This window comes from Galeopterus variegatus, unplaced genomic scaffold (assembly GCF_000696425.1).
Source record: "Galeopterus variegatus unplaced genomic scaffold, G_variegatus-3.0.2 Scaffold2235, whole genome shotgun sequence".
Classification (NCBI taxonomy): Eukaryota; Metazoa; Chordata; class Mammalia; order Dermoptera; family Cynocephalidae; genus Galeopterus; species Galeopterus variegatus.
The window spans coordinates 259260-285657 of NW_007728346.1; the positions used below are offsets into that span (position 1 = coordinate 259260).

General features: G+C 48.0%; 1 protein-coding gene across 3 annotated transcripts in view; it reads right to left on the reverse strand.

Moving 5' to 3' along the window:
- Nucleotides 1-1060: 1060 nt before the first annotated feature.
- TLR5 (toll-like receptor 5) overlaps nucleotides 1061-26398 on the reverse strand; it is a 33067-nt gene continuing 7729 nt past the window's right edge. The window contains exons 1-3 of one of the 3 annotated variants that reach the window (XM_008581013.1): nucleotides 8655-9031; nucleotides 8436-8571; nucleotides 1061-3954 (exon numbers count right to left, since the gene is read on the reverse strand). In XM_008581013.1, coding sequence (XP_008579235.1) covers nucleotides 1368-3954; nucleotides 8436-8527 — 2679 coding nt within the window. In that variant the 5' untranslated portion in view covers nucleotides 8528-8571; nucleotides 8655-9031 and the 3' untranslated portion in view covers nucleotides 1061-1367. Of the gene's footprint in view, nucleotides 3955-8435; nucleotides 9032-26398 lie in introns of those variants that run through there. The other 2 variants (XM_008581012.1, XM_008581014.1) reach the window with 2 other exon arrangements.

A 26398-nucleotide genomic window follows, 5' to 3' on the forward strand; every position in this document is an offset into this window, starting at 1 on the left:
GACCTGGGCTGTGTTGGATTTGGAGGGGCCACATGTGGGGTAATTTTGGCACACCTTCCTCGTTAAAATTTTCTCAATGCTTTTGCAGAAAAACATTTCTATATTAATAAACATGAAAGAAAAAGTATTTGAATGCAAAATACGCATAGATTTAAGATAAAAAATTCAACTTCAAAGAAACCACGCTGCCTCCAGAAGGCTCTGCAGGATGTGCTCTCTTGTGGCCATCAGAGCAACACAGAAGTGCTGACATCTTTGGCCAATTTAAATTTCACAGCGATTCTATGAGGTAGATATTGTTATGCCTACAGGTGAGAAAACTGAGGCTCAGCAAGGGGACAACGTGGTCAAGGGTACACAGTTAATCAGCAGCAGAGTCATAACTAATCCAGGACCTCCAGGCAAAGCCCATGTTCTTTCCACAGCAGCCTGAGTGGCTGATAAATGAAGCATGGTAGGAAATAAAGCTGCAGAGGTAGGTTGGTGTTAACTCATGGAAGGTCTTGAATGCCAGACTGAAATAAAGGTAGCACGCAAAAGAATGCTCACAGCCCACAAGCGTTAGACCTGAAGGAGATGGTGAGGACAGGAAGCACAATATGGCCGTAAGAGATGTAGTTATTCTCATCCCAGCTTCTTTGGGGCCACCTCCTCTCCCTAGGACCGAGTGTGACCTGCGCCCAACAGTGTCATTGTTTCTGCAGCAAAAGAAGGCACATGCCCCTTGTTTCGATGGTTTTCTACTTAGTGCTGTTTGGCAGAGCACAGAACACTCAGAATCATTGACCAGCCGATTCTTGAACTGAATGCTAGAGAAAGCGCGTTAGCCAACTGTGACTTCTCCTGGGGTGTCGTTCCCACGACTAGAATACACCCCACAGTCAGTGCGACAGGAGAGGACAGTACTATTGCGTCTGAAAGGAAATCAGTGGAGAGCGGGAACCTCTAGGGGCAGGTGCAATTTTTGAGATCTATTATTTTCCATTTGAAGGTCAGTGGGACAAAACATTGTGCTGGTATGAAAATCAAGAGATTTATGTTGGTTTCACAGCAGGGGGTGTCGTTCCCACGACTAGAATACACCCCACAGTCAGTGCGACAGGAGAGGACAGTACTATTGGGTCTGAAAGGAAACCAGTGGAGAGCGGGAACCTCTAGGGGCAGGTGCAATTTTTGAGATCTATTGTTTTCCATTTGAAGGTCAGTGGGACAAAACATTGTGCTGGTATGAAAATCAAGAGATTTATGTTGGTTTCACAGCAGGGAAAAAAAAAAACTGTGGGAAGGACTCCAAAATGGTAACTTGGTACAAATACAAAGTGAAGAGTTATTTGAGGCTTGAGAAAAGTTGAAAACTGCTCCTTTGACTAGGAGATGGTTGCTACAGTTTGCAACTCAATGTTATTACCTTTCTTCTTTTCTTTTTCTTTCTTTAGTATCTGTTCAGAGAGTTTATTAAGAAACCAGCCAACATCCTGGAGATCCTCGGGCCACCTCAAGTACTGCCATTTCTGTACGAACCCTCTGATGGACTGATGCTTCATCAACTGGTACTGGGACAGGGACCCGACCACCACCATGATGAGGACACTGCTGAGGTCAGATAAGCACCTGCTCTGAGCGTAACTGAAGGCTTCAAGGCACCACCCATCTCTAAGGAAGTGTCTGCTCACAAGACAAACAATCTTTCTGCTGCTCCAGACAGCATCCTGGATGTTGGCGATGTGGTTTTCCCCTGGGACAAAATCTCTTTCTTCAAAGCACAGATTAAATCTGTTTTGCTCACTGTACTGAGTATCCAGGTGTTTGAGCAAAGCATTCTGTACCCATTCGAAGTCTTTGCTACTGAAGCACAAATAGGCATCATATTTGTATGCATCAGGTTCTGTTCTTTGGGAATGGTCCTTGAACACCAGTCTCTGTGCTGTCTTATAACAGATGAAACAAAAGCCCCGGAACTTCGTGACTATAAGGACAGTCATGAAGAACAGAGTCAAAGTGACAGTGAATAAGATGAAAAGGGCAAACCTTAGGGACTTTAAGACTTCCTCTTCATCACAACCCTCTGTGGAAATAGAGTAGAGGGAAGCTCCAAAGAACGAGTTAGGGTACGTGCAGTATATGTCTGCAGGAGACCCAAATATGGTGACACTGGTTTGATTGAGCCAATTGATAAAACTGGTAAGTTCACACGCACAAACGAACTTGTTATGAGTTATGTCCAAGACACTAAGTGATGCAAATAACTTAGGATCAGGAGATAGGAGCTGGTTTCTGGATACATCCAGGATTTCTAAATTAGCAGGTAAATCGCCAGGAGAAAGAACTGTCAACCTGTTGGAGTTGAGGCTAAGTCCCCTTAATGCAGTCAGATCACTAAACACTCCAGGTGGAAGGAAATTAAGGTAGTTATTATTCAAATACAGAACTTGGAGATGGGAAAGCCCCTTAAAAACATCCCAACAGAGCCCTGCTTCCCAGGCAAGTTGCAACATATTTTCTCCAAGGAAAAGTTGTTCCAAGCTGAGATTCTCTGGAAGGGTATGACTTTGATTTCGACTACAGGAGGAAAAGCGATTTTGATTTAAAATAAGAATCTGGAGATGAGGAACCTGGAGAAGGAAGTAGAGATCATCCAGTTTCTCTAGCTTGTTCTCTGATAACTGGATGAAGTTGGCTGTAAGGCTGATGTTTGGCAAAATCACCAGTTTATTGCCACCCAAGAAGATATTAGGTATGCTTGGAATAAAATAAATGGTTTTAAGAGCATTGTCCCGGAGATCCAAGGTATTTAATTTTTCCAGGAATTTGAATGTTTGGTCCTGAATTATCCCAATGTGATTCTTTCGAAGATCAACGTAGGCTATGTTAGGTAGTCCATAGAAATTGGAATTATAAAGTTCCCCCAGAAGATTATATGACATATTGAGAATTTGGAGGTTGCTGAGTCCATAAAATGCTTCGTTTGCGATCTTGTTTATCTTGTTGTGGGCGAGGTTCAGAACATTCAAGTCCTTGAGTGTCTCAAAGAGCCGGGAGCTCAGGGAGAAGATAAACCCATGAGAAAGATCCAGGCGTGTCACTGAGCTTCTGGCCAGGCCAGCAAATGTGTTCTGGTCAGGATCTTTGATGTTATGGAAGCCAAATCCAGAACCCATGATGTGGTGGGCAAGAACCAGAGAGAAAGTCTGGCTTCCACTGATGGCATTGCTAAAGTTTCCTGCGATGTCCACTGTCCAGCCGTTGCCAGAAACATCTAGGGTTTCCAGCACCATGTTTCTGAATGGGTTCATACATTTCTGCCAGTCCACGGGGACTTTGCTGTACAGGTTGTTATGTGCGAGGCTAAAAAAGGAGAGCGTTTTCCCTTGGAGGGGCTTGAGATCGCTCTCACATACAGTGAATATTTGGTTGAGGGAAAGATCTATGGATTTTAAGGAATTCAATTCCTGAAATGAAAGATGAAGGTAAAGGCTACCAATCTGATTTATGGATAGATCCAAGCGAGTTAAAGACTTTAAATTTCTGAAATAGCCGTCTTTTAATACAGCATCTGAGAGACCACAGGAAAACAGTCTAAGTTCAAACAGATGGGACAGTCCCTGAAAAGCATCTGGATGTAAGAAGTCTATTTGACTTTTGCCCAGGTCCAAGATTCTAAGATTGGGCAGGTTTCTGAAGGCCTCTCTGTCAATAGTCAAGGGGGTAAACTGGGTCCCGAGCTCCAGCAGCTGTAGCTGCTCCAGGAATGGGAATGATGTCGCAGTGATCGTCCTGATATAGTTGAAGCTTAGCAGGAGGCTGTCGGTGGTGTTGAGGATCTGGGGGACCTGGGTGAGGTTGCAGAAGCGATATAAGGCTATCCGACCATCCAAGGAGCAGGAGGAAATTCCAAACACAGGACTGGCCATGAGCACCACTCCCATGAGAAGGTCAAGGTGATCTCCCATGATCCTATGGAGAAGGAGAATGAAAACACAGGCTTCTAAGCTCGAGGCGCTGCGCATGGGGCCTCAGGACGTGGGGGCTCCCTCTGTGATGTGCCCGCTCCCTCAGACCCCTCTGTTCCTCTGGTTCCATGACTGTGGCTGTTGGCAGACACTGCCTGGTGTAGACAAACCTGCTCTTGCTCTATCAAACACTTGTGTTGCACTTTCTACATACTAGGCACTATTCTAGCTACTTTAAAATATTTTACTCAATCTTTATAATAACTCTGTTTGTTTGTTCATTCATTCTTTCAAGATTTGCTGGGGGAGGTTGGAGCAAACAGCAGGAAGCAACACATTTTTGCTTCGTTTCAGCCAGAGACCTGATTCCTAGCCCACAAAGGCTCAGCTGATGAGTGGAAAATAAATCTACAGCCTCCTGCAATCTGCTTAGGCTACTGTTCCATCTCTATGAATACAGCCTTACTCCATATACAGTACCTCTCACCATGTAGAAATTGGGTACATTATGTCATCTCCTCAAAGAGTCAGATTTGATCAGTTTAATAATAACGTATTAAGCACCTCCTGCATGCCTGGCATTTGTGTTGAATACAGCCTTACTCCATATACAGTACCTCTCACCATGTAGAAATTGGGTACATTATGTCGTCTCCTCAAAGAGTCAGATTTGATCAGTTTAATAATAACATATTAAGCACCTCCTGCATGCCTGGCATTTGTGTGCGTGTGTGCGTGTGCGTGTGTGTGTGTGTGCGTGTGTGTGTGCAGCAGTCCACTTAAGTCCAGTGGGGAGCTCCCCCTCTGTCTGGGTCAAGTGTTTGCTTCACATGTGCAGCAGCAGAAGGTGCTCCCGACGTGTATGGTTCGTGTCCCAAGCATTGTGCCAGGTGCAGTGAGCACATGAGAGAGCACACGGGGACCCCTCAGAGACCCCCAGTGTGCACCTGCACAGCTCCCACCTCCACTGTAACCAATGGCCTTGTCGGCAGGTAAGGAAAGCACTTCATGGCTCAGAAGGCAGGAGAATGAAGGGAAAGAAAAAGGAAGAAACAGGAAGAACACAATGGCTGGTAAAGAGCACTGATCCGTGAGCACCATCAGTGGTGAGTTTCAACATCAGAATAGATATGCCTGGAGCAGTCATGGTGGGGACCGATGGCCAGCTCTGATGAGGTTTGGCTTCGTGTCAGGGCTAATTTGTGGTGAGGTTTGCCCAGAACCCACGAGGCTAAGGCACACAAGATACAGCAGGTCAGAAGTAGGCATCGATTCCTGAGTTAACTCCAAGTATCAAAACCAGGCATTTAATAATCATTAGGAAAAACTTGGTGAGAATGTTTATCATCACTCAATTTCCTCGCCATCTCAGCTAGAGGCACAGGGTAACAACAGCAGAGTCGCCCTCATTCTCTTATACCCCACCCCACCTCCAGTCCATCGGCAGTTCCTGCAGGTCCCACCTCCCCAACCTGGCCACGACTCCATTCCAAGCGGCTGCCATCTCTTGTCGGGGCTAGACCGGGAATCCTCACTGGCCTCTCTTATTTCCAGTCTTGCTCTCCACCCTCCAAACAGCAGCCAGAGTGTTCTTTTAAAAACATCATTAGGTTGACATCATTCCTCTCTGCACAGGCCCTTCCTTTCCTCACCGTTACACTTGGAATAAAATCCTGCAAGGACTTATGTGACCTGGCTCTTGCATGTCTCTTCAACACCATCTTGAGACACTGTCTCAGTCCATTTCTGTTGCTTATAACAGAAACTGGATGATATATATAAAGAAAAACCAAATTTATTGCTTACAGTTTCTGAGGTTGGGAAGTCCAAAGCCCATCTGGTTGTGGCAACAGTGACCCATGGGTCTCACATTGCAAGATGGTGGAAGCAGAGAGAGCACAGAGGGACAGTTCCTCATGCATTGTCCTTTTAAAGTCCGCAGAACCATGCTTCTAACAACCATTTTTAATCCATTCACTACTGCACAGTCCTACAATCTAATCACCTCTTCAAGGCTCCACCTTTCAATTACCATAACAGGATTTCCCAACCTCTTAACAGTCACAGTGGGGCCAAGTTTCTAATACATAAAACTTGGGGACACAATTCAAGCTTCAGTGAGTTTTGGGGGGACATAATTCAATCCACTACAGCCATTTTCCTCCACAATAACTTATTCAACTAATATTTGCTGAGTGCCTAATCTGTGTTTGGCACAGTTTTAGGACCTGGAGGTGCAGCAGTGAACAAAATAGACCAAGTCTGCACTCATGGAGCTTACATTCTGGTGGAGGGAAGAGGTGGCAGAAAACAAAGGAAGAAACAGGTAATGTCAGGTACAGGTGAATGCTGTGGGAGAACATAAAGCAGGAAAAAGGGGACTGGAGTGCCAGGACTGGGGCAGCGGCTGACTGTATCAGTCTGTTTCTGCAGCTTATAACAAAATACCTGGAACTGGGTAATTTGTAAGGAAACAAAATCTGTTGCTTATAGTTTCACGGGCTGGGAAGTCCAAAGTCCAGGGAACACATCTGGTGAGGGTCTTCTCGGTTTTACAATGTAGGGGTCTCACATGGCAGGAAATGGTGGAGCAGAGAGAGAGAGAGAGACAGAGAGAGAGAGAGAGCTCCTCGTGTGCTCTCCTTTTAAAGCCTGCAGAACCATGGCCACGACCACCATTAAAACCATCAACTTAATCACCTCTTCGAGGCCCCACCTTTCAATTACCATAATAGGATTTCCCACCCTCAACAGGTACAGTGGGGATTAAGCTTCTAATATATGGACTTTGGGGGACACAATTCAATCCACAGCACTGATGTTTATAGGGAGTGGTAAGAAAGGGCTCTCTGATGTGATAATATTTGATCAGAGACCTGAAGGAAGTAAGGAAAAAATATGGAGAGGCCCAATATTCAAGGTGGAGAGAGGGGCCAGCACCAAGGGACTAGGGTGGTAGTTCCAGCCATATGGGGTCACATCTGCCATTCCAAGCTCATTCCGGCCTCAGGGCCTTGGCACATGCTGCTTCCACTGTACGAGCCCTCTTCTCTCTGCTCTTCACATGGCCGATTTCATGTCAGCATTTCCTCCGAGAGCCTTCGTCTGCACTCAGTATTTGAAGTAACTCCCCTGCCCTGTTACTCTCTCAGAACCCACCTTATTTATTTCCATCAAAGCAATTACCACAAGTCCTATCTTGCCTATTGTTTACTTGTTTATGGTCTATCTTCCTACTAGACTGTGTTCCCCATAAGTTCAGCGGGCATTTAGAAGGATGCACAGTGTTCACACACACACGCACGCACGCACGCACGCACACGCACGCATGCACACACACACACACACACAAGAATGAGAAGAAAAGAGAGAAAAAGTATGTTGAATGAAGAACACTGCCATCAATGGAAAGGCAAAGGCATCGGATTTGTCAGAGGACTTCTGTCTTTTGTAAGGAAGAAAATTGCATTCAATCTATAAAACTTTCTATGTAAAGCAGTGGGTCCTGATGGGGACAGTTGCCCCCTAGGTAGGCAAATTTTGTAAATTTGTAGGCATGTGTTTTGGTTGCCATGAGGATGGGGTGGGCACACCCCCAGTAAGCAGGGATGCTTATGTACATGACAGCCCTGTCCCATGCAGAATCAGCCAGCATCCACACAGCTGTAGGATGTCCTGCCAGACACCCCTGAGTGTGAACAACCTGCTCAAACTTACCTCAGACCCCAAATCTGTGTTACATGTCCACAAAGTATTTTTGAACTGTTTCAACATACACTGAATCCCCCAGGAATGCAACCACCTTGTCAGTCTAACAAAGATCGTACCTTGTTCAGTTTAGGACTTTACAAAGTTTTTCACCATTGCAGAAAATCATTTCATGATGGCCAACACCTCCGTGGAGAATCACAAACCACACTGTACCCTTCTATGTAACCTTCATGCAGACTGCATTTATGTGTGAGCAAATTTACTTTGCCCTCATTTCAAAATGTCAAATGTAATAAAGTTTAAGAAGTGTCAGTCAAATATTATCTTACTTCTCAAATCCAAACTTCTCGAGTGTCTGACTAACTCGTTTTGTCTTCTGGTGTAGTTGTGCCCAAATATTCACACATCAAAACACCCATCAACTCATTCTAAATTACTTTCCCTTTTATTTCTTTGTAATATGCCAGTTAGGGCATCATATTGACTTTTTTAAAATTATGTGTGTAGGTAGATTATGTTATTTCTATGAATTTCATTTCAAAACAGTACACGGGTTATTTCAAATATTTGTTATAAAAAGGAGACGGGGTGCGGCAGTGCTGCAGCCCAGAGACATGAAGCTTCCAGCTCTTTCCTATCGCATTCATTACAGGCACCCTGATGACTAAACCAGGAGTTCTTTGGATCCTATTTATTCTTTCTGCTACTTATTTTGTGGTTTTTTTTCTTTTGCGGGTGATCAGACTGGGTAATGAAAACGAAGCAGGGACTTACTTTCTCAGTGAATTTTTTGTGGCTTCAGAAGGGCCGCTGAGCTCCTGACCTTGTATCTGTAGATGACATACACATGGGTGTGGAGGCCACATTTTGGAAAATGGGATAAAAACTCCAAATGATCTCAACAGAATTACTGAAAGAAAATAGAAACCAATCAGGGCAGATGAGGGTGCCACAGTTCAGAAGAGACCCCAAAGGCCACACTGTGTCTCCTACCTTGAAGGTTTGGGACAGACCCCCTCAGGTGTCCTGGGAGAGGCTCTCATCTGTCCTTGCCATCTTCAATTATGTATTAATCATTTACGTCTTGCATATTTCCCCAAAGCATCTGATAATATCAAATACAAATCCTGATTGATAAAGCAAACCTATAAAGGAGATGATGTCTATAAAGAGAGATGATGTCACAAGGAACGAGATGAGAGTCTTTTAGGGCAAAGGGCCCTAACTCCAGCGCCGAGCTTCCTGGCATGAAAATTGCAGGCTGTGGTTCTAGAAGTCGGGACAGCCCCGGGGGCGCAGATAAAGGCATATGGTGGGACGTAGACCCTTACTCAGCAGTACCCGGGGTGAAGATTCCGAAGATGCACTTCAGAAGAGGCGAGAATGGGGGACTCAGCCGCCCAGCCCCCGGCTCCTCTGCTCACCCATCCTGCCATGTGACCCATAGAGATCTGCTTCAGAGATAAAAATACAGTTATTTCATGCCTTTCTGTACTTCGTAAGAAAGTAGGTCTGCATGGTATCTTTGTAATACGACAGAAGCCCAAATCATTTTCTTTAATGTCTATTTGTTCAGCTGCCCTTATCCACCCTACTTTTATCTTAGCTTTCCTATTATGGACTTGAAAGTTCCGTATTTTAGAACGTATTTTGCTTGGGGCTGTTTGTTGCTCTTATTACCACAAATTCAAGGTCAAGCCACCCAGTTCAGTGCATGCATTTGGGGGCCAGCACTGAATCGTCCATAAAAAGACAGAAATGAAACTTAAAAATTTAATTCTGCCATTCTGAGCTGGTGTTCTCACTCTCTTGTCTCTGCAGGGATTTCTCTGTCTGGTTACATAAAATGAAAATTCATTCTGATGTTTGGATTAAACAGCAGCTGCAAAACTGTCAGCAACTTGGGGGCCAAGTTAGTTTTCTTCCTGCAAATAATGTAGTTCAATATCGGAACATATTTATCTTACAGTCACTTAAACTTATTTGTGAAATCAAAGTTTCCATTCTCTTTCCATTCAGCACCTTGTGCTGACAATCCAGTGGGGGAAGGACCATCCAAGCACAGTTCCTGGAATGGCAGTCAGTAGCTAAAATGGGTTGGGGTAAATATTGAATGCACACTGATACAGGGCAAATCGAATCTAATGATGAGAAACAGGCAGTGCAGTTGCTCAAAACCTGGTCAAGCCTCAGAAAGACGACAGTCCAAGAGAGGGGCCCCTGCAGCAAGAGAGAGAGCAGGTGGAGATCAGCCGGCATCTGGCGTTGCTCTAAGGGGAATCCAGGAGAGAAGACCTGGTGACCTGAAACCCAAAGCCCCCAGATGTGTTGAGGCCGGGAGGGAGCAGGAGTGAGGTGGCGCAGGGCCCAGAAGCAGCCTGCGAGCCCACTGGCGGAGTGCGCCCTCGTGTGGCTGTCAAGAGTCCAGTTCTCCAGCAGCTGACAGAGGGAGAAACAGGAGGGACCAGGTCTGACACTCCCCAGGGGCAGTGTACACCTCAGTCATTATTAACAAGATGATTAAAAAGGAACGTGTAAAACCACTTCCATGGTCAGTTCTTCTGTCAGGGGACATATACGTTCCTTTTTTAAAGTCACTGCACTATGCAAAATCAGTGAAACCACAGACCTTGTGGGAAAAATGGGGCTGGGCAAAAACTTCATCAGTGGCACATAAAGGAAGGATAGGATAGGAACCTAATAAAAATGGCAGCACAGTTTTAGCCAAGTTAAATGGTTACGAAATATATAAATACTACAATAAACGTGGCACTTCACTTTGAAAAAGACCTGAAGTTTGCCTGTGGCAGTGAGCGCCAGAAGCGCTGCAGCTTGTGAGTCATGTGAGCTGCTGGGGGCAGCAGGGCGACTGGAGGGAAAACTGACACCTGATGTGGATGCGCGTGGCTCGGACACACGTGGAGAACTGAGGTAGTGGACAGATACTGGGGTGTATTTTGTGTATTCTTATGTGACTTGGCTCAGCTGCGTGCAGTTTTCTGACTTTACACGTAAGAAACTGTACATTAATAGTGTCCTCTAATACATCAATCTTGTTAGGAACAAATTCACATTTCAAGACAAGCATTATAGCAGAACTGACTGTACTATAATTCAAGGCTAAACAAGTTGAGAAGAAAAGATGCAGGTTCTATATACGCAGGATCTTCGAAAAGTTCATGGAAGGATTTGTATTATCTTTCAATTCTATTTTTCCACAAAGTTTTTGAAGTGCTTTCATATGATTCTACCCCCTGCACCTGCATGGTGGAGTTTGGAGAAGCCGTGGGAATAGCCTGGGAACCAGCCCTGGGACCATGTGACGCGAGCCCTGAGAGGCTCAGGGACTTGGGCAGATCACATTGCTTCTCGCAGCCTCAGTCCTCTCATGTTCCATTGAGAGACTTCTCAGCCCTGGCTCCACATTAGAATCACCTGAGGGGTCCTGAGACCCATGAAGCCTGGGCTTTCTTTCCACAGACCGATTAAATGAGACTGTCTTAGGGGCAGGGCTTTCAGGAATTTGTACTCTTAGCAAGTGTATGAATTTTATGTACACTCAAATTTGAGAATAACTGGTGTAAACCAATGATTCCCAAATTTGGCCACCCCTTGGAATCACTGGGGGACTTTTTAAAAAACTTTTTAAAAAACTACAGGTGTTTGGGTCCCACCTGAGAAAGGCTGACTTAGTTGGTCTGGGGTGTGGCTTGGGCATCAGAGTTATTAAATCTCTGCAGGTGATTCCAGTTGCAGGCAGTCTGATCACCTGCTCCTCCTGGTGCAACCCTGATTGCACCTTAGAACAACCTGGGATGCTTAAAAACACGACTGACTCAAAAAATTAAACACAGGATTACCAACATGACCCAGCAAGTCCACTTCTGGGAGTACACCCGAGAGAGCTGAAGGTAGAAACTCAAACAGGTATGTCTAAGCCATGTTCACAGCAGTACTTTTGACAAAAGCCAAAACGTGGAACTAGCCCAAATGTCCATCAATGAATGAATAAACAAACAAAATGTGGCATAATATATGATTATTACTAAGCCTAAAAAAGGAATGAAATTCTGACACGTGCTACAACGGATCAACTTTGAAAACTTTATACTAAGTGAAATAAGCCCATCACAAAAGAACAAATATTGAATGATTGCACTTATAGGAGGTGTCTAGAATAGGCAAATTCATAGAGACAGAAACTACAGTAGAGGTTACCAGGGGCTGGGAGGAAGGGGAGATAGGGGGCTACTGTTTAATGGGAACAGAGTTTCAGTTGAAAAACTTGAAATGATAAAAAAAAAAAGTTCTGAAGATAGATGGTGGTGAATGCGCTGAACTGCACACTTAAAAATGATTAAAATGATAAATTTTATGTATATTTTACCACAAGTAAAAAATAAAATTAAACCAAAAAACCACTACTAATATGCAAGCCCAACTCCCATATATTCAGGCTCCGTAGGCCTGGTGGGGCCCAGAAAGTGCGTTTTTTTTTTTTTTTGTCTTTTTTTTTCCGTGTCCGGCAATGGATCGCAACCCTCAGTGTCGCCCCCGTACCGGACTGGGACCGGCAACGGGATCGCAAACCTCAGTGCTGCACCTGCGCCTCGCTCAGCCAGTGAGTGGAACCGGTCTGTATGTGGGATCCGAACCCTCGGCGGGAGCGCCGCCACGCTTCCCAAGCGGCGCACTATAGCAGTGCGCCACCGGGCCGGCCCCAGAAAGTGCGTTTTATAGCTGTACCCCAGGACTTTGGTGCAGGTGGCTCTCAGGCCCTGCCTTGACAGTGCTGGTCTAAAGGATCCCTCCGACTTAGAAACTCCATGATCCTCTTTGAGGAAAAAGGGCTGGTAAGAAAATTTGAGGGCGGTTGAGTATTGGGTTTTTATTACTAAGGTTGGGTTAACTTGAATCTGGGGCTTTGAGAGGGAAACAGTAAGAGCATGATCAATGCAGGCCGCAGCACTCCTGCCAAGTGCTGTTCATTAACATAATGAGACCGGAGGGGGCGGGGGAAGGGTCAGTCTCCCTTTCATTTGAGTTGAATTCATTTAGTTTTAACCTCAGCCATGAGCTGAGCAGGTTGCCTTTCTTGACTTAGTGGCCTGGATGGCAGAGCTGCTCACCTAAGCCTGGGGGCACACGGGCTGAGGAGTCTATGCAGCAAACACCCCATCCAGCCTCTGCTCAGGGCGCCACAGTGAGCCTGCGAATACCCCCTGCCAAGCCAAGGTATTCCTGTGATGCTTTAGTGCTTGATGCCTAACAGATAATACCAGTAATGAGATCCTTGGCAGGGATTCCAAGCAGGGCCAGGCTGGCCAAAGTCGGGTGGCAAGCTGAGGAGAGAACACTTCTACTGGCAGTTGCCAAACCTGGGGTGCCACTGGAGCATGGAGGACTCGCTATTGGAGAAATACACTTCATTTCCAGATCAGTGCCTGGGAGAGTTTCTCCAAAGTTCACATAGCAATACAAATTCTGGACTATTCCTACATGTGGGTACAGAATGTGGGTTTAGCCTTGGATAAAGGCTCCAGGGCAGTGGACAGAGTGAACTCTTACAGGACAAAGACATTTTCTAGATGCACGGTGCAGCCTCCCATAGAAGCAAGCCAACGTATGGGTACCATCAAGTCCGAGGCACTGCTAGGGCCACAGTCCCTCACACCCAGCATTCTGCCTCCGACAACAGTTCCAATAAAACATATGGTGACTGCATTGCCCCAAGGTGCAAAGCTTGCTCCCCAGACACAACTCTTGCTGCCTTCACGAACCGCCGTGATCTCAAGGCTCTGCTGGAGCGACCTCTCCATTCGGCACCACCTCTTCCTGTGCTGTGTTTGGAATTTTTGTTTGCCCTGGAGTAGTTCCTCCTTGGCTAAGGCTCCCACTATGGGCCGATCACTGCGTGAGATGTTGAGTCCCTGCCCGCAAGGGGCTTAGGGCTCTCCAGACTCTGGAGCAGCGGTTCTAAGTGTGTGGTCCCAGGACCAGCAGCAGCAGTGGCCGCAGCACCTGGATCTGGGAGCAGCACAAATCCCCAGGCCCCAGCCCAGCCCCATATATTAGAAGCTGGGGGCTGGGGCTGGCCGTGTGTTTTGTCAAGCCCTCTGGTAGTTCTGAAGCACGCTCATGTCTGAGAACCACTGGGCTAGAGCTGGAGGGAGGCCAGCAATCTCCACTCATCACTGCAGTGCCACACAGTGAGCTACCTGCACCCAGATGCCGCACCCCACACGGCTGCGGGCTCCCCCTGCCCTCATCCTCCCAGTCTTCTGTAGGTACTATTACTAGATACCATTAGGGTAGGGATCATTTTACAGATGAGGAAACCAAGGCCCCAGAGAAGTTAAGGACTTACCTAAGACCGCACAGTTGGGTGATGTATGTCACCCTCCAAGCCCAGCATCTCTGGGGGTGGCTGTGCATGCTGTTCAGTACAGCAGTCCTGCTCCAGCCAACCTCTCAGTTACCATCTGCTGATCGTGTGGTCACATCCCTCAGTCACAAAGGGCTTTGGCCCTGGCTCCCAGTGGAAGGTCAGCTCGCAGCCTCTCGTTCTCACTCTAGGTCCTCATGCAGGTCCACTTCACCCCCAAAGCCATTTACTCCTGCCCTGTCATCACAACCATCCCCCTCCAGCTCTCTCATGCCCCTACTTCCACTGCACCACTCTCTGATGGCCTCGTAATTGCCCTGGAACCTTCTCTGCCTTTTCAATGTATCCTCGTCCTTACACCCTCCACCATTCCAGGCCAATGGGCCTTCTCTTCAAACCTTCTCTGGGCACTTTCACCTGTCATGCCTCCTTGCTCTTCTAGCTCATCTGCCTGCACCTGCTGCCTGCCTTCTGCACGCTTACACCAACGGCTGAGCTGTCAGCAGAAAACACGCACCGCATGTGCTGGTGCCCACACAAATGGGCAGAGCCCAGTCATGCTGTCCAACACAACTGCTCCATGCTCCAAGCCCCCTCTTTCTCTTGCCCCTCAGGAGGGATTCCAAACCCTTGCCAGGTCGCCCTCATCCCATCCCACCTTGCTGGAGCCTCTCAGAAGCCGCTGACCCTGCTCCCTATTCCTAGGAGGAAAGGAGACCCAGTTCCCGACCTGGAACATGCTGCTGCCCTCTACTGGCCATGTGTGTGGCTGGCCGTGTCTGCACAGCCCCTGCAGTGCCCCTGGAGCTGGGCTCTGGGGTCAAGCAGATGTGGCCAGGCCCAGCAACAGTTTCTATGCACGGCCAGGAACGGGCGGCCTGTTCACGGAAGCAGAATGGAAGACAAGCTCGCCACCCACACCTCTCCTCCAAGCAGTGTCAGGGTTAGCACAGCAGGGTACAAGTCTGACCACGGACTACTGTTCCCCAAGAGGACGCTGAGAACCCCCACGGTAGGCTTCTGTGTACTGGGTCCACCTCTGGAGAATGGGGTTGATTTATTTACTGATGCTTGGTGGTCTCATTAGGGTCTGTTTGCATCTTGAAATGTTTATGAGTCCATAATACAAAGTACGTCCACTAAGTCTAGCTCAGCAAGAAATTTCCCTTTTATGGGCAGTCTTTGTTCTGTTGGCACTGAGTGTGGGATGTCATGAGAAACTGTCAGATGCCTTGCCAAATCCCCAGAGTCGCCAGAATCTGGTGACACTGTCAGGATGGAAACGAGCTGGGTGCGCTGTGACTTGCTGCTCAGGCACAGGCTGACATGCAGGGCCCCTGCCTGTCCCCAGAGCTTCAGACCACCTGCTGCATCTCGATCGTCCTCAATTGCTATCAAACTCACTGACTTGTAGTTTAAAAGCCCACCTGTGTCCCTTCTTGTGCATTAGACTTTCATTCCTGAGGCCAGGTATTGTTTTGTCTTCTTTGTCACCACTACGTGCCAGCACCTCGAATGGAACAGGTCAGCAAACACCCGCTGTATGAATGACCTTGCTCACATCCTGTCTGAGCCTCCCTCCCTCCCTGTTCATGGCCCTGCGGGGATCGCTGCCAGGTGCACAGGGCTGTCTGATGGCTCTCTGGGCCCCGTGGATGGACCAGCCTGTGCGGGGGCCTGGGGCCCATTCAGGGAAGCCCCCCTCCCTTGCCGTCTTCCCTCCTGCGAGGGTGTGGTTACCTGCTAGCCAAGCACCTTCTGCTTCTGAGAGTGGGCTTGTCCTTCCCTCTCCCACCCTGAACGTTATCCTTTTGCACATCTGTAGCGTTTCCCCCAAATCCAAGCATTTAGGTCTGTAGCCTTTCTGAGCCCCTCTAACTGCTCGAACACTGCCTGTATTCATCTTTGGTCACAGGCCCTCATTTCCATCTTCAGGGACATATCCTTAACTTTCACCGGGTGTGTGAGGTCACATGGGTGTGGGGCAGGAAGGTGTGGTTGATCCCTCTCTTCGCCCCTCATAGGGCCACGGCCCCACTCCTCTAATGAAATACAGGTTAGCAAGAGAAAAGCATAAGAAAATTATTTGGTCAAAGCTTCACATGATGCTGGAGACTTCAGAAATAAAGACCCAAAGATTCAAGGAAAAACGTCTACCTTTATGTTTAGGTTTGACATAGAATGGACAGCCATGTAGAAATGTGATTGGACGAAGGGTGTGATCTGATGGTGATAGACCGAGGGAAACCCAGCAGGGCCTGTCTGTTCCTGGCCTCTCTGTCTAGTATCCCCCCTCACTGCCCACCCATCCCCCCAGGATGAGGCAAGACCTTTCTGGAATGAGGGTCTTCAAGGGAGAAGGCAGAAGAAAGAAAGCAGCCTTTCTAGGTTTTATGGTTTGCTTTGGGGGACAGGGGTTCTAGTTTCTATGGCTCACCTTGGGGAAGAGGAATTCTGGTTTCTATGACTTGTTCTGGGGAAGTAAGAGGGGTGGGAGACAGGAGGGCAGGAGAAGGTCAGAGCCCTTGCTTCTGAGGCCTTCCAGTCTCCCGTAGTTCAAAGTACTCTGCATGCCAAGGAGCCACCCTTTGAGGAGTCATGTTCTGAGCACCAACACTAGTTTCCTTTATTCTCCACTGGAAGAAGCCTCAAGTATGACATCAATGCAGTTGGCGGCCAATTCTGTGAGTGTCACTCCAGACACATCCAGCATTGATTCCCCTGCCTTCCAATACTGCTGCCAGCTTTTTGTGACTTAGAAGTACATTCTAGGTGCTGGCACGCCATAGTGACCAAAGAGGTCAAACAATACCTGGCCTCAGGAATGAAATTCTAATTCACTGCTCAGCTTCCAGGCCCCTGCCTCCTGTCTGGACCACCACAGTGACCACTAGCTGATCTCCCAGAGTAAGTCTGACCCTGACGCACCCAGCCCTCGCTCTGCTTCCTGGGGGAGCTTCCTTGAGCACAGCTCTGGTCACAAGCCTTCACTGGCTCCTGTGCCCATGAAGTTCAAACTCTTCAGGGTGACTTCGGGGCCCTCCACAATGGACTAAATCTAATTCTGGAATGGTCACTAGAGAGGCTCTTAGCACTTAAACCAACTCATTGTAGAGGGGAGAACTCAAGCCACCCCGTCTTCTTGGCTGTGTCTCCACTGGCCTCCCGTCACTGGCCTGTGTTCCAGAAATAACTTGCCATGCTCAGAGCTTGGCCTCCATCCCGATTTCTCTGCTCAGGCTGGCCCCTGGGCTCGCAGTGCTCGTGCACGTCTCACCTGCTTTTCCAATTCCAATCACCCTTCAAAGGCTGCCTCGGAGGCCAGCTCTCCACGGAACCGTCCTCACATTTCTCCACGTGCACTTTCTCTCCCTCCCTTGACACTCTGGGTGCATCTCCACTGCAGCCTGTTTACCACATCACGCCTCTCCCACTAGACTGTAAATCTCGAGGGCAGGGATTCAGTTTTATTCATTCAGAATCCCCTACATTATTTAGCACCACTTACTCACCCCAGCAATATTTTCTTTCCCATTAATATATTTTTTTTCCTTTTTGTCTTTTTTCATGTCTGGCAACGGATTGCAACCCTCAGTGTCGCGCCCGTACCGGACCAGGACCGGCAACGGGATCACAACCCTCAGTGCTGGACCCGCACCTCGCTCAGCCAGTGAGCGGAACCGGTCTGTATGTGGGATCCGAACCCTCGGCGGGAGCGCTGCCGTGCTCCCAAGCGGCGCACTGTAGCAGTGCGCCACCGGGCTGGCCCTCCCATTAATATTTTGTAGTTTTTGTATGTATGTTATAAACATATGCATAATATAATATATATAATTATTGTAACCTCTATGATAATGATAGTACCTATGGACTGCAGATAAAAACTATCTTTTCTTGATGGGAGTCAGTATTTTTTTTTTTCCGGTGAATCAGGAGAAAGGGCTTTTCATTTTCCTAAGGGAGAATAGGAAATCTAATTTACAGGGAGAAACAGAAAACATTACATAGGTGTTCTTCTATGCCATACAGCATTTTTCTTTGTAGAAGAATTAAAAACTTTNTGATGGGAGTCAGTATTTTTTTTTTTCCGGTGAATCAGGAGAAAGGGCTTTTCATTTTCCTAAGGGAGAATAGGAAATCTAATTTACAGGGAGAAACAGAAAACATTACATAGGTGTTCTTCTATGCCATACAGCATTTTTCTTTGTAGAAGAATTAAAAACTTTAAGTATGTCTCTATTACATGAAATTTTAATTGGAGATCAAGACCATTTTGTAAATTGAGGAACGTAGAACTTCAGGGCTGGAGGGGTCTGGGAAATCTCTGGCCCAGCCTCTCGTTCAGAAGGTGGATGTCTAAGCCATCCAGTCAGATGGCCACCTTTTTTCCTTGTAACTCCAGGGAGAGAAAAAAAGTCACTTAAAAAAACCACTGTGGTGGTGGTGAGGAAGTTTTTCCTTGGGACCTAGAAGTCCCTTCCATGACATTTCTGTGGTCATTCTGTTTCCGAGGACTCAAGCAAACGGATGAGGACAATTCCACTGTCTGCTCTCCAGTGAAGAGAGAACTTGCTGACCAAAGGGTCTTGCGGATTTCTGGGGGAAAATAGAGCTAAGGTCACCACCAGAGTTTGACATTTCTAAGCAGTACGACTAGGTAAATTATTGCTGTGTTAAGAGACACGCATATCTACTGGATCTCAGATTTATGGTGAGAGGTGTCCTGCAGGTCGAAGAGGTGGCTTACGGTGCTTTTCATTATTTTATAGACGGTTAGACCGATGCTCAGAGAGGTTAAGCACTTGTCTGTGGTCTCACGTCTATTGAATTGTGGAGGTAGGATCTGAATCCAGCTGCAAACTTAGCTGTCATCGTGATCTTTAAACAAAATCAAAACTGAATACACTGCGAAACATACAGAGCCTCAAAGGGTGCTTGGCATGCGAATCACCTGGAGATCTGTGGGGACGCTGTGCCGCTGGCCTACCGGCCACACTCGCAGTGGCGAGGACTTGGAGACCTGCTGTTTGCCTCGGGGGCCGCCCACCTGGGATGAGGAGATGCCTCCTGCTGTTGTGAGAACGGGGCTGTGTTAACACATTCATCCCCAATTCTTCTCAGCCTTGAAGAGTGCAGCATCGGAATATCTACTGGATCTCAGATTTATGGTGAGAGGTGTCCTGCAGGTCGAAGAGGTGGCTTACGATGCTTTTCATTATTTTATAGACGGTTAGACCGATGCTCAGAGAGGTTAAGCACTTGTCTGCGGTCTCACGTCTATTGAATTGTGGAGGTAGGATCTGAATCCAGCTGCAAACTTAGCTGTCATCGTGATCTTTAAACAAAATCAAAACTGAATACACTGCGAAACATACAGAGCCTCAAAAGGTGCTTGGCATGCGAATCACCTGGAGATCTGTGGGGACGCTGTGCTGCTGGCCCACCGGCCACACTCGCAGTGGTGAGGACTTGGAGACCTGCTGTTTGCCTCGGGGCCGCCCACCCGGGATGAGGAGATGCCTCGTGCTGTTGTGAGAACGGGGCTGTGTTAACACATTCATCCCCAATTCTTCTCAGCCCTGAAGAGTGCAGCATCGGCCTGGCCCACCGGCCACACTCGCAGTGGTGAGGACTTGGAGACCTGCTGTTTGCCTCGGGGCCGCCCACCCGGGATGAGGAGATGCCTCGTGCTGTTGTGAGAACGGGGCTGTGTTAACACATTCATCCCCAATTCTTCTCAGCCTTGAAGAGTGCAGCATCGGAGAGTGCCTCGAAGAGGATTCATCTGAGGCTTCTGAGGAGGGAAAGCTGGAGGAGTCGCATTGCTCTACCAGGAGCTGGGGAGACAGACAGGAGCATGGGCGCGTTTCCCGGGTTCCAGGAGCGGCGCTTCTCCTAGACACCAGCAGGGGGCGCGCGGGGGGCGGGGCCCGCGGGGCAGGCTGGGGCTCTCGCATTGCCTGCACGATAGAGTGTCTTCAGAGGTTAAAGTTGATTTGCAGCTGGAGCCAAATCCTAGCTTCACCGTTCAACAGACGTGCGAGCTTGGGCAAGTGCGAGCCTCTGTGAGCAGCAGCAGTAGTTTCTACCTCCCTGGGCCTCATCGACAGCCGCTTGCAAGGCCCCGCCGTGCCCAGACCTGAGAGCCCAGCTGCCGGTGCTAACCCGGTAACGTTCCCGCCTGCTTCGGCCGGCAGCCGTCCTTGACGCAACCACACCTCTGCAGAAGGCAATCCTTGTAGAAACCTCTGAAGGGCAACGGCGAGAGAAGGAAACGGAATTTCTCAACCCGCTGGGGGCAATTTGGTGTTTCTCTTTTTAGCTCTCATGGAAAATTATGTAAAAGCTTCCTCTGTTTTCTTTAACATCTTCTGGGGGTGGGTCCCAGCACCACAAAACAACAAAGCCGGCAGCAGCAAAAGCACTGATACTCCGAAAACAATATGTTGAAAACCCGAACGGCTTCCCTTGTGTCTGTTCATTATAAACTCTTCAGCACACAGTTTTAAAGCATCTGATTGAAAGAAACGATTTTGTCTGAATGATTATTAAAAACTAACAACTAGCACGACACATTTAAAATCCTTGGGAAAAGGTAGCTCACCCAGAAATTGGACGTCCCTACCCTTTTCCGGATTCAGGCAGCACCTATGTTCTCAGTTAGAAAATTAACATCTGAGGCTCTGACAGCCTCCCTGAATGCAAGTTAGTTATACCCAGCGTATTGACGGGCAAAGTAAATTGCCAGAAGAGATGGGCACGGTCAGGGAGCTGAGCAGACAAGAGCTGGGGAGTCCAGCATAGCATCCCCTGAAAGCAATGGCTCAGACAGTCTGCTAAGAGCAGCACAGATCATCTGGGTGGTGACACAAATTGGAAGCTGGTGGGGTGGGGTGGGTGAACAGGGAATAGAAACCCCATTAAACTGTGATGAGTTATATGCAGAGAACAGAAACGTGAAGAGATTATAAACACTTGAAAATTGTCTGCTGGGCTTGCAAAGGCATCAAGAGCTGGTGGAGACACTCTCCCTGGTGCAACGTGAGCCCCAGAGAGGTTGAGGAGGGACAGGGAGGGAATCAGGCGAGGAGGAAGACACCCTGAGACTCCAGGCACAGAGGAAAGATAATTCATTAGTGGAGCCTAAGGGACTGTGAACAGGGACAGGCAGGGCTGTGCAACATGCCACTGTTGGAAGCACATGTCCCCACCATGTGCCCAGCATCCCATCAGACTGGGCAGGCTGCCATGGTGGCTGCACTCCATTCTGAGTTGGGGCAGGGAGTCAGCGGCTGACCTGGCTCCAACCTGCTGGTGCTGGTTACGTCCAAGATGTGAGATCATGGCAAAAGCCCTGGGCTGGGAGGGGCAAGTCTGGGTTCTAGTCCTCCCTCAGCCACCATCTTGGCATCCTGGGCAAGTTTAGCTTCCCTTGTCCTCAGTTTCTAAATGGAAGCATTTTCATATCCTTGTTAACTCTAAAATCATCTAAGGAGACTTGCTGAGTGTCATGACAGCAGTCACAGACCAGAGCCAAGCCTCCCCATAACAGAACATTCATCCTCCATTTTGGCAAATTTGCAAGCCTGTTAGAGAGGATCTTGAAAACATATGGTGGAAAATAATGTTGTTAATGTACCGATAAAAATGGATCCATCTAAATCCTGACCTTAAATAGCAACTTTTTTTCTCTTTAAGAATTTTCTCTCAGAGGGGATTGCATCTGTGGCAGGATAATATTTTGAGATTAGAAAACTTTCTTCCCCTTCCTTGTATTTCTGCCTACACCGGTCCAGCTGTCTCCCTACGCATCGCCCCAGGGCAGGTATGTGGCTGGACTATACCCAGAAGTAGCTTGTAGTTTCTTCAGACTTTGATTTCCCAATCAGGGCCTTAGGTTGAGGACACAGAGGCTTTTCCAGGAGGTACAGGGAGAAGGGGAGTCAGTGGATAGAAACAGAGAAGTACGAAAGAAACAGGAAGGGAAAAGAGGTCCGTGGGTCCCAGGAAGACAGCACTCTGGCAGGACCCCAGAGAGCAATGGCTGTGTGTCCGTAAGCAACAGAGACCGTCCAAGGCTGAAGGGGCTGCCAGGATATAGGGATAAGACTGTGCTCAGAGCAGTGAGCAGGAGACACCCCATGCCTGCCCCTGAGGTCTGGCAATGCATAAGATCCAGAAATTGTGGCAAAACCTGGGGTGGTTTCTACTGCCGTCAGCTGAGTGAGGTGAAGGCTCCAAACTAATATTAAGGTGATATCTAGAAAATAAAGGACAGGGAGTGTTTCTTGCACATTTGAGCATGTTAGATTCATACTCACTAGTTTTGTTTTACATGTTGGGAAAGAAAATGAAAAGTAGCCTTGAAACTATCTGGGCCCAGTTATCTCTCTGACCAAGATGAGGAGGAATCTCAGATCACAGAAACTTAGGTCTGAAAGTGGCTTTAGATTTTGCCTTTATTATGGCTGTCTGAGTTCAAGTCTTGGCTGCGTTTCTCTGTCTACAAATGGAGTGGTTGTGAAGATGAAATGAGATGGGATACACAGCTCATATTTTGGGTCCCTTGTAATTTCTTGCACATGGTACATTATTTTTTAACTATTAAATTATTTATTGGCTATTAAAGCTAGTCCAACCCACAGTGAACCTGGATCCATATAATTGGTTTGGTGGCCTTGGACAAGACATGCTGTCAGTAGTGCCAGGACTATGAATCTTGTAGTTGTGTCAGGAACATGAGCATAAATCTGCAGTAATGTACAAACTTGCTTATCTTGAATTCAGTGTAGTGGTTTAAGTACATGGACCCTGGAGCTACACAGGCTGTGTTTGAATCCTGATTGTATTCCACTGAAACCTCCCTCCCTCTCTCTTCCCTGCCTTACAGGTTGTAAGGAATTGTCCTTTATTCTCTTTATATAACTCATCACTAAATCCTATTTTTTTCCCTTCCAAGTATCTCTAGCTTTGTCCTTTCTTCTACATTTTCATCACTTTGGTTCAACTTGCCATCAAATACATGTTATTTTGTTTTTTGTTTTTTTCCTTTTTTGTCTTTTTTACTGATTAGCTTTGTCCTTTCTTCTACATTTTCATCACTTTGGTTCAACTTGCCATCAAATACATGTTTTTTTGTTTTTTGTTTTTTTCCTTTTTTGTCTTTTTTACTGATCGGTAACAGGATCGCAACCCTCGGTATCGCGCCCGTACCGGGGACCGGCAACGGGATCGCAACCCTCAGTGTTGCGCCCGCACGGCGCTCAGCCAGTGAGCGGGAACCGGTCTCCACATGGGATCCGAACCCTCGGCGGGAGCACTGCTACACTCCCAAGTGGCGCACTCTCCAGTGCGCCACCGGGCCGGCCCCTAAATACATGTTTATCAGGCACCGTCTCCCAGGAACAGTGTCAGCTGATGGGGCTCCATTAAGGATAAACCCAAGCACTGCCTTCAGGGAGCTAACAGTCATGAGCAGGGAGGCAGCCCAGGGCTGGACAGCCACAGAGGGTGTGACAAATGCTGTTAGAGGATGTGCACAGTGCTACGGTGCACAAAGGAGGACACAAACCTGGCCTGAGGGGACCTCTACACACAGGGGATACACGCGCAGAGTCCTGAGATTGGGAGTGAGCCAGGGATAGCAGTGCGCATTCCTGACAGAGGCTGCTGTGCCACAAAGCAGCAGGTCAAAGGGGAGTTGCCTGAGGCTGGAGTGGCTCAGAAGGGCTAGGTGTGAGTTCAAGGTGGGAGCTGGTGAGAGAGGAGGCTGGAGAGGATATGCTGGGGGCCAGATCAAGAAGACTCAAGAATTCCATTCTCAGGGAAGTAGGGGGTGCTGAGGATTTTGAGCACTACCACTGCATTAAACACAAACTCCTCTAGTCTCCGTCTAATTTATCCAATCTCAGACTCCCAATAACACATAACCCATACCTTCTGCTCCAAATAGGTGGGTGCTTCACCATTCCCTCCGTGTGGTTGAATTTCAATCAAGAATCATTTACCAAAAGCCTCCTGTGTGGCAGATACCAACTTTGGCTCAGGGGATCCCTAGATGACTGAGACACAGTGAGTGGGGCAAAGACCCCTCAACTCCTATGGGCAATACAGGAGCAATGAAGGACACAGGAGGCCCCCTCGAGCTATGCTCCAGGACAGGGGCCAGCCAGGGAAGTCTTTACTGGAGAAGGTGCCATTTGAGATACTTCTTTAGAAATGTAGAGGATCCCCAACAGGGCCTTCTGAGCACAGGAGAGCAAGCGTAAAGAGATAGAGGCATGCAGAACAGGCATGGTCAGAAGCCTATGGGAAGGTCAGTATGGCCGGGTGCATGAAGAGAGTGGCAGGAGATGGAGCCAAAAAGGGAGGCAGGGAATTTGGAGGGCACTTCGTGGGCAGCAAGCATCTCTGCTTGTTCTGAGCTTCCTATTATCCTTGGGCTTCCTTCCCTCTGCCTGGCCCAGTCCTAGATTGTTGTTTCTAAATTGAGCTTAAGACCAACTAGCTCTTTGAAGCCTTCTCTGCCTTTTCCAGCCCACACTGGCTATCTTCTTTGAGCTAGCAGATGATATCACATAATTTCTCACCCAATTGCTCTCTCATTGTTTCACAGGTGCTGGTTTTATCTTCCCACCTAGACCTGGAAAGTTCTGAACAGCAGAGACACAAACTTGTGTTTATCCCATAGAGCTGAGCACATTGTAGGTTGTAGCTCACACACTAGGGGATGACAGCACCAGGGCTGGGAATCACCAAAACTTCAGAGATCTGATTCAAGATTTGCATCTACATTCCTTTCCACAAAATTAAGAGTGAAACAAACAAAACTTCAGAGATCTGATTCAAGATTTGCATCTACATTCCTTTCCACAAAATTAAGAGTGAAACAAACAAAACTTCAGAGATCTGATTCAAGATTTGCATCTACATTCCTTTCCACAAAATTAAGAGTGAAACAAACACATCTAGATTCAGTAACTGGACATTCCAGTATTTTCTTGCTGTCCAAGTCTGTAAGCAACAGAGATAACAGTACTATTTTGATTTCAACACTCAGAGCCAAACTTCCTGATGCACAGAAATCAACAAAGAAGGCTGTGTGCCGACACACCTTCCTCAAGAGACATCTTCCGTCTTTAGAAACAAAACTGAAAATCTGGCAGGATTGGCTTTGCATTCAAACAATGGACTCTAAAAGCGTCTAGCTTTGCTCAGAGCTATAAAGGTCCAAGGAGTGACACTAGGAGAAACCAGCCATGCTGAAGAGCCCCCACACGGTGTGTTCGTACTGGTTGTTAAAATGTGAATTATTTTTGTACTGTAGCTTTGGCCTGGGCTCCTCCTCTGGAACCTCCCTGGAATCTCCCCACAATCCAGCAACTGAAGGATTAGCATCTAGCCCCACAGCACTTCTCCCAGGCGCTGCTTCAGGGTTTCCCTTCTGACTGGCTGTACATGGTGCACTGGGAATTCCCTGGCCACCGTCTTCTGTCCACAGAGCAAGGGAGAAGGAGACAAGAGTCCAGGAGATCTTGGACAGACTTTTCAGAGCTCAGAACAGATAAGTAAACGCAGAGAAAAGTGATCAAACCACACGTCTGGCAAGAGCCTGACTGCTCCTGCACGATAACTATGACTTGATCACCAAAGCCCTCTTCCAGGCGCTAAGCAAGAGGAAGTCATTACAGACGCTCTTGGCATCCAAACAGCATCGCATTGATTGGGTCATTGCTCAAAAACAGTGTCTGAAGGACACTGGGGATAAGCTGCTTGTTTGTGGCTCACCGTGCTGGACGGGTGTGTTCCAAACACGAGGTAACTACATAACGAACCCACCGCTGGGAGAAAGCCACCACCGCGATGCCCACCCAGCACGGCCTCGGTAGCCTTCCTGGGGCAGCCCCCTCGCCCCAAGTCAGTCAACCAACCAAACCACCATGTATCCCAAACCCTCCCTCATCCCTGAGAAAATGTCTTTCCCATCGCGGTTTTACAGGATCGTGGCCACTGCGCGATCATCTTCCCAGGCAGGCTTTTTTCTGCCAACAGTGTCTGGCAACAGCAAAATACTAAAACAGTAAAATAAAGGCCAACAGTACGTGCACGGAGTCTTCGCCAGGCTGTACTCCGGGGCGGCGGGCTAGGGTGTTCTAGGCTTTCGTTGAGCGGCTCAGTGACTTTCTGAGACTTCGCCACCGTCGAGGTTTCCTCGCGGCGGCTCAAGGGACCCACACGCCACCCCCGGCCACCGCCCCCTCCGCCCCCACGGGCCACGGGACCCACCTCCCGCGGGCGCAGCGGGCCGGAGAGCGCCGTCCAGGCATGGGACGCCGGAGGGGGACGAGGGGGG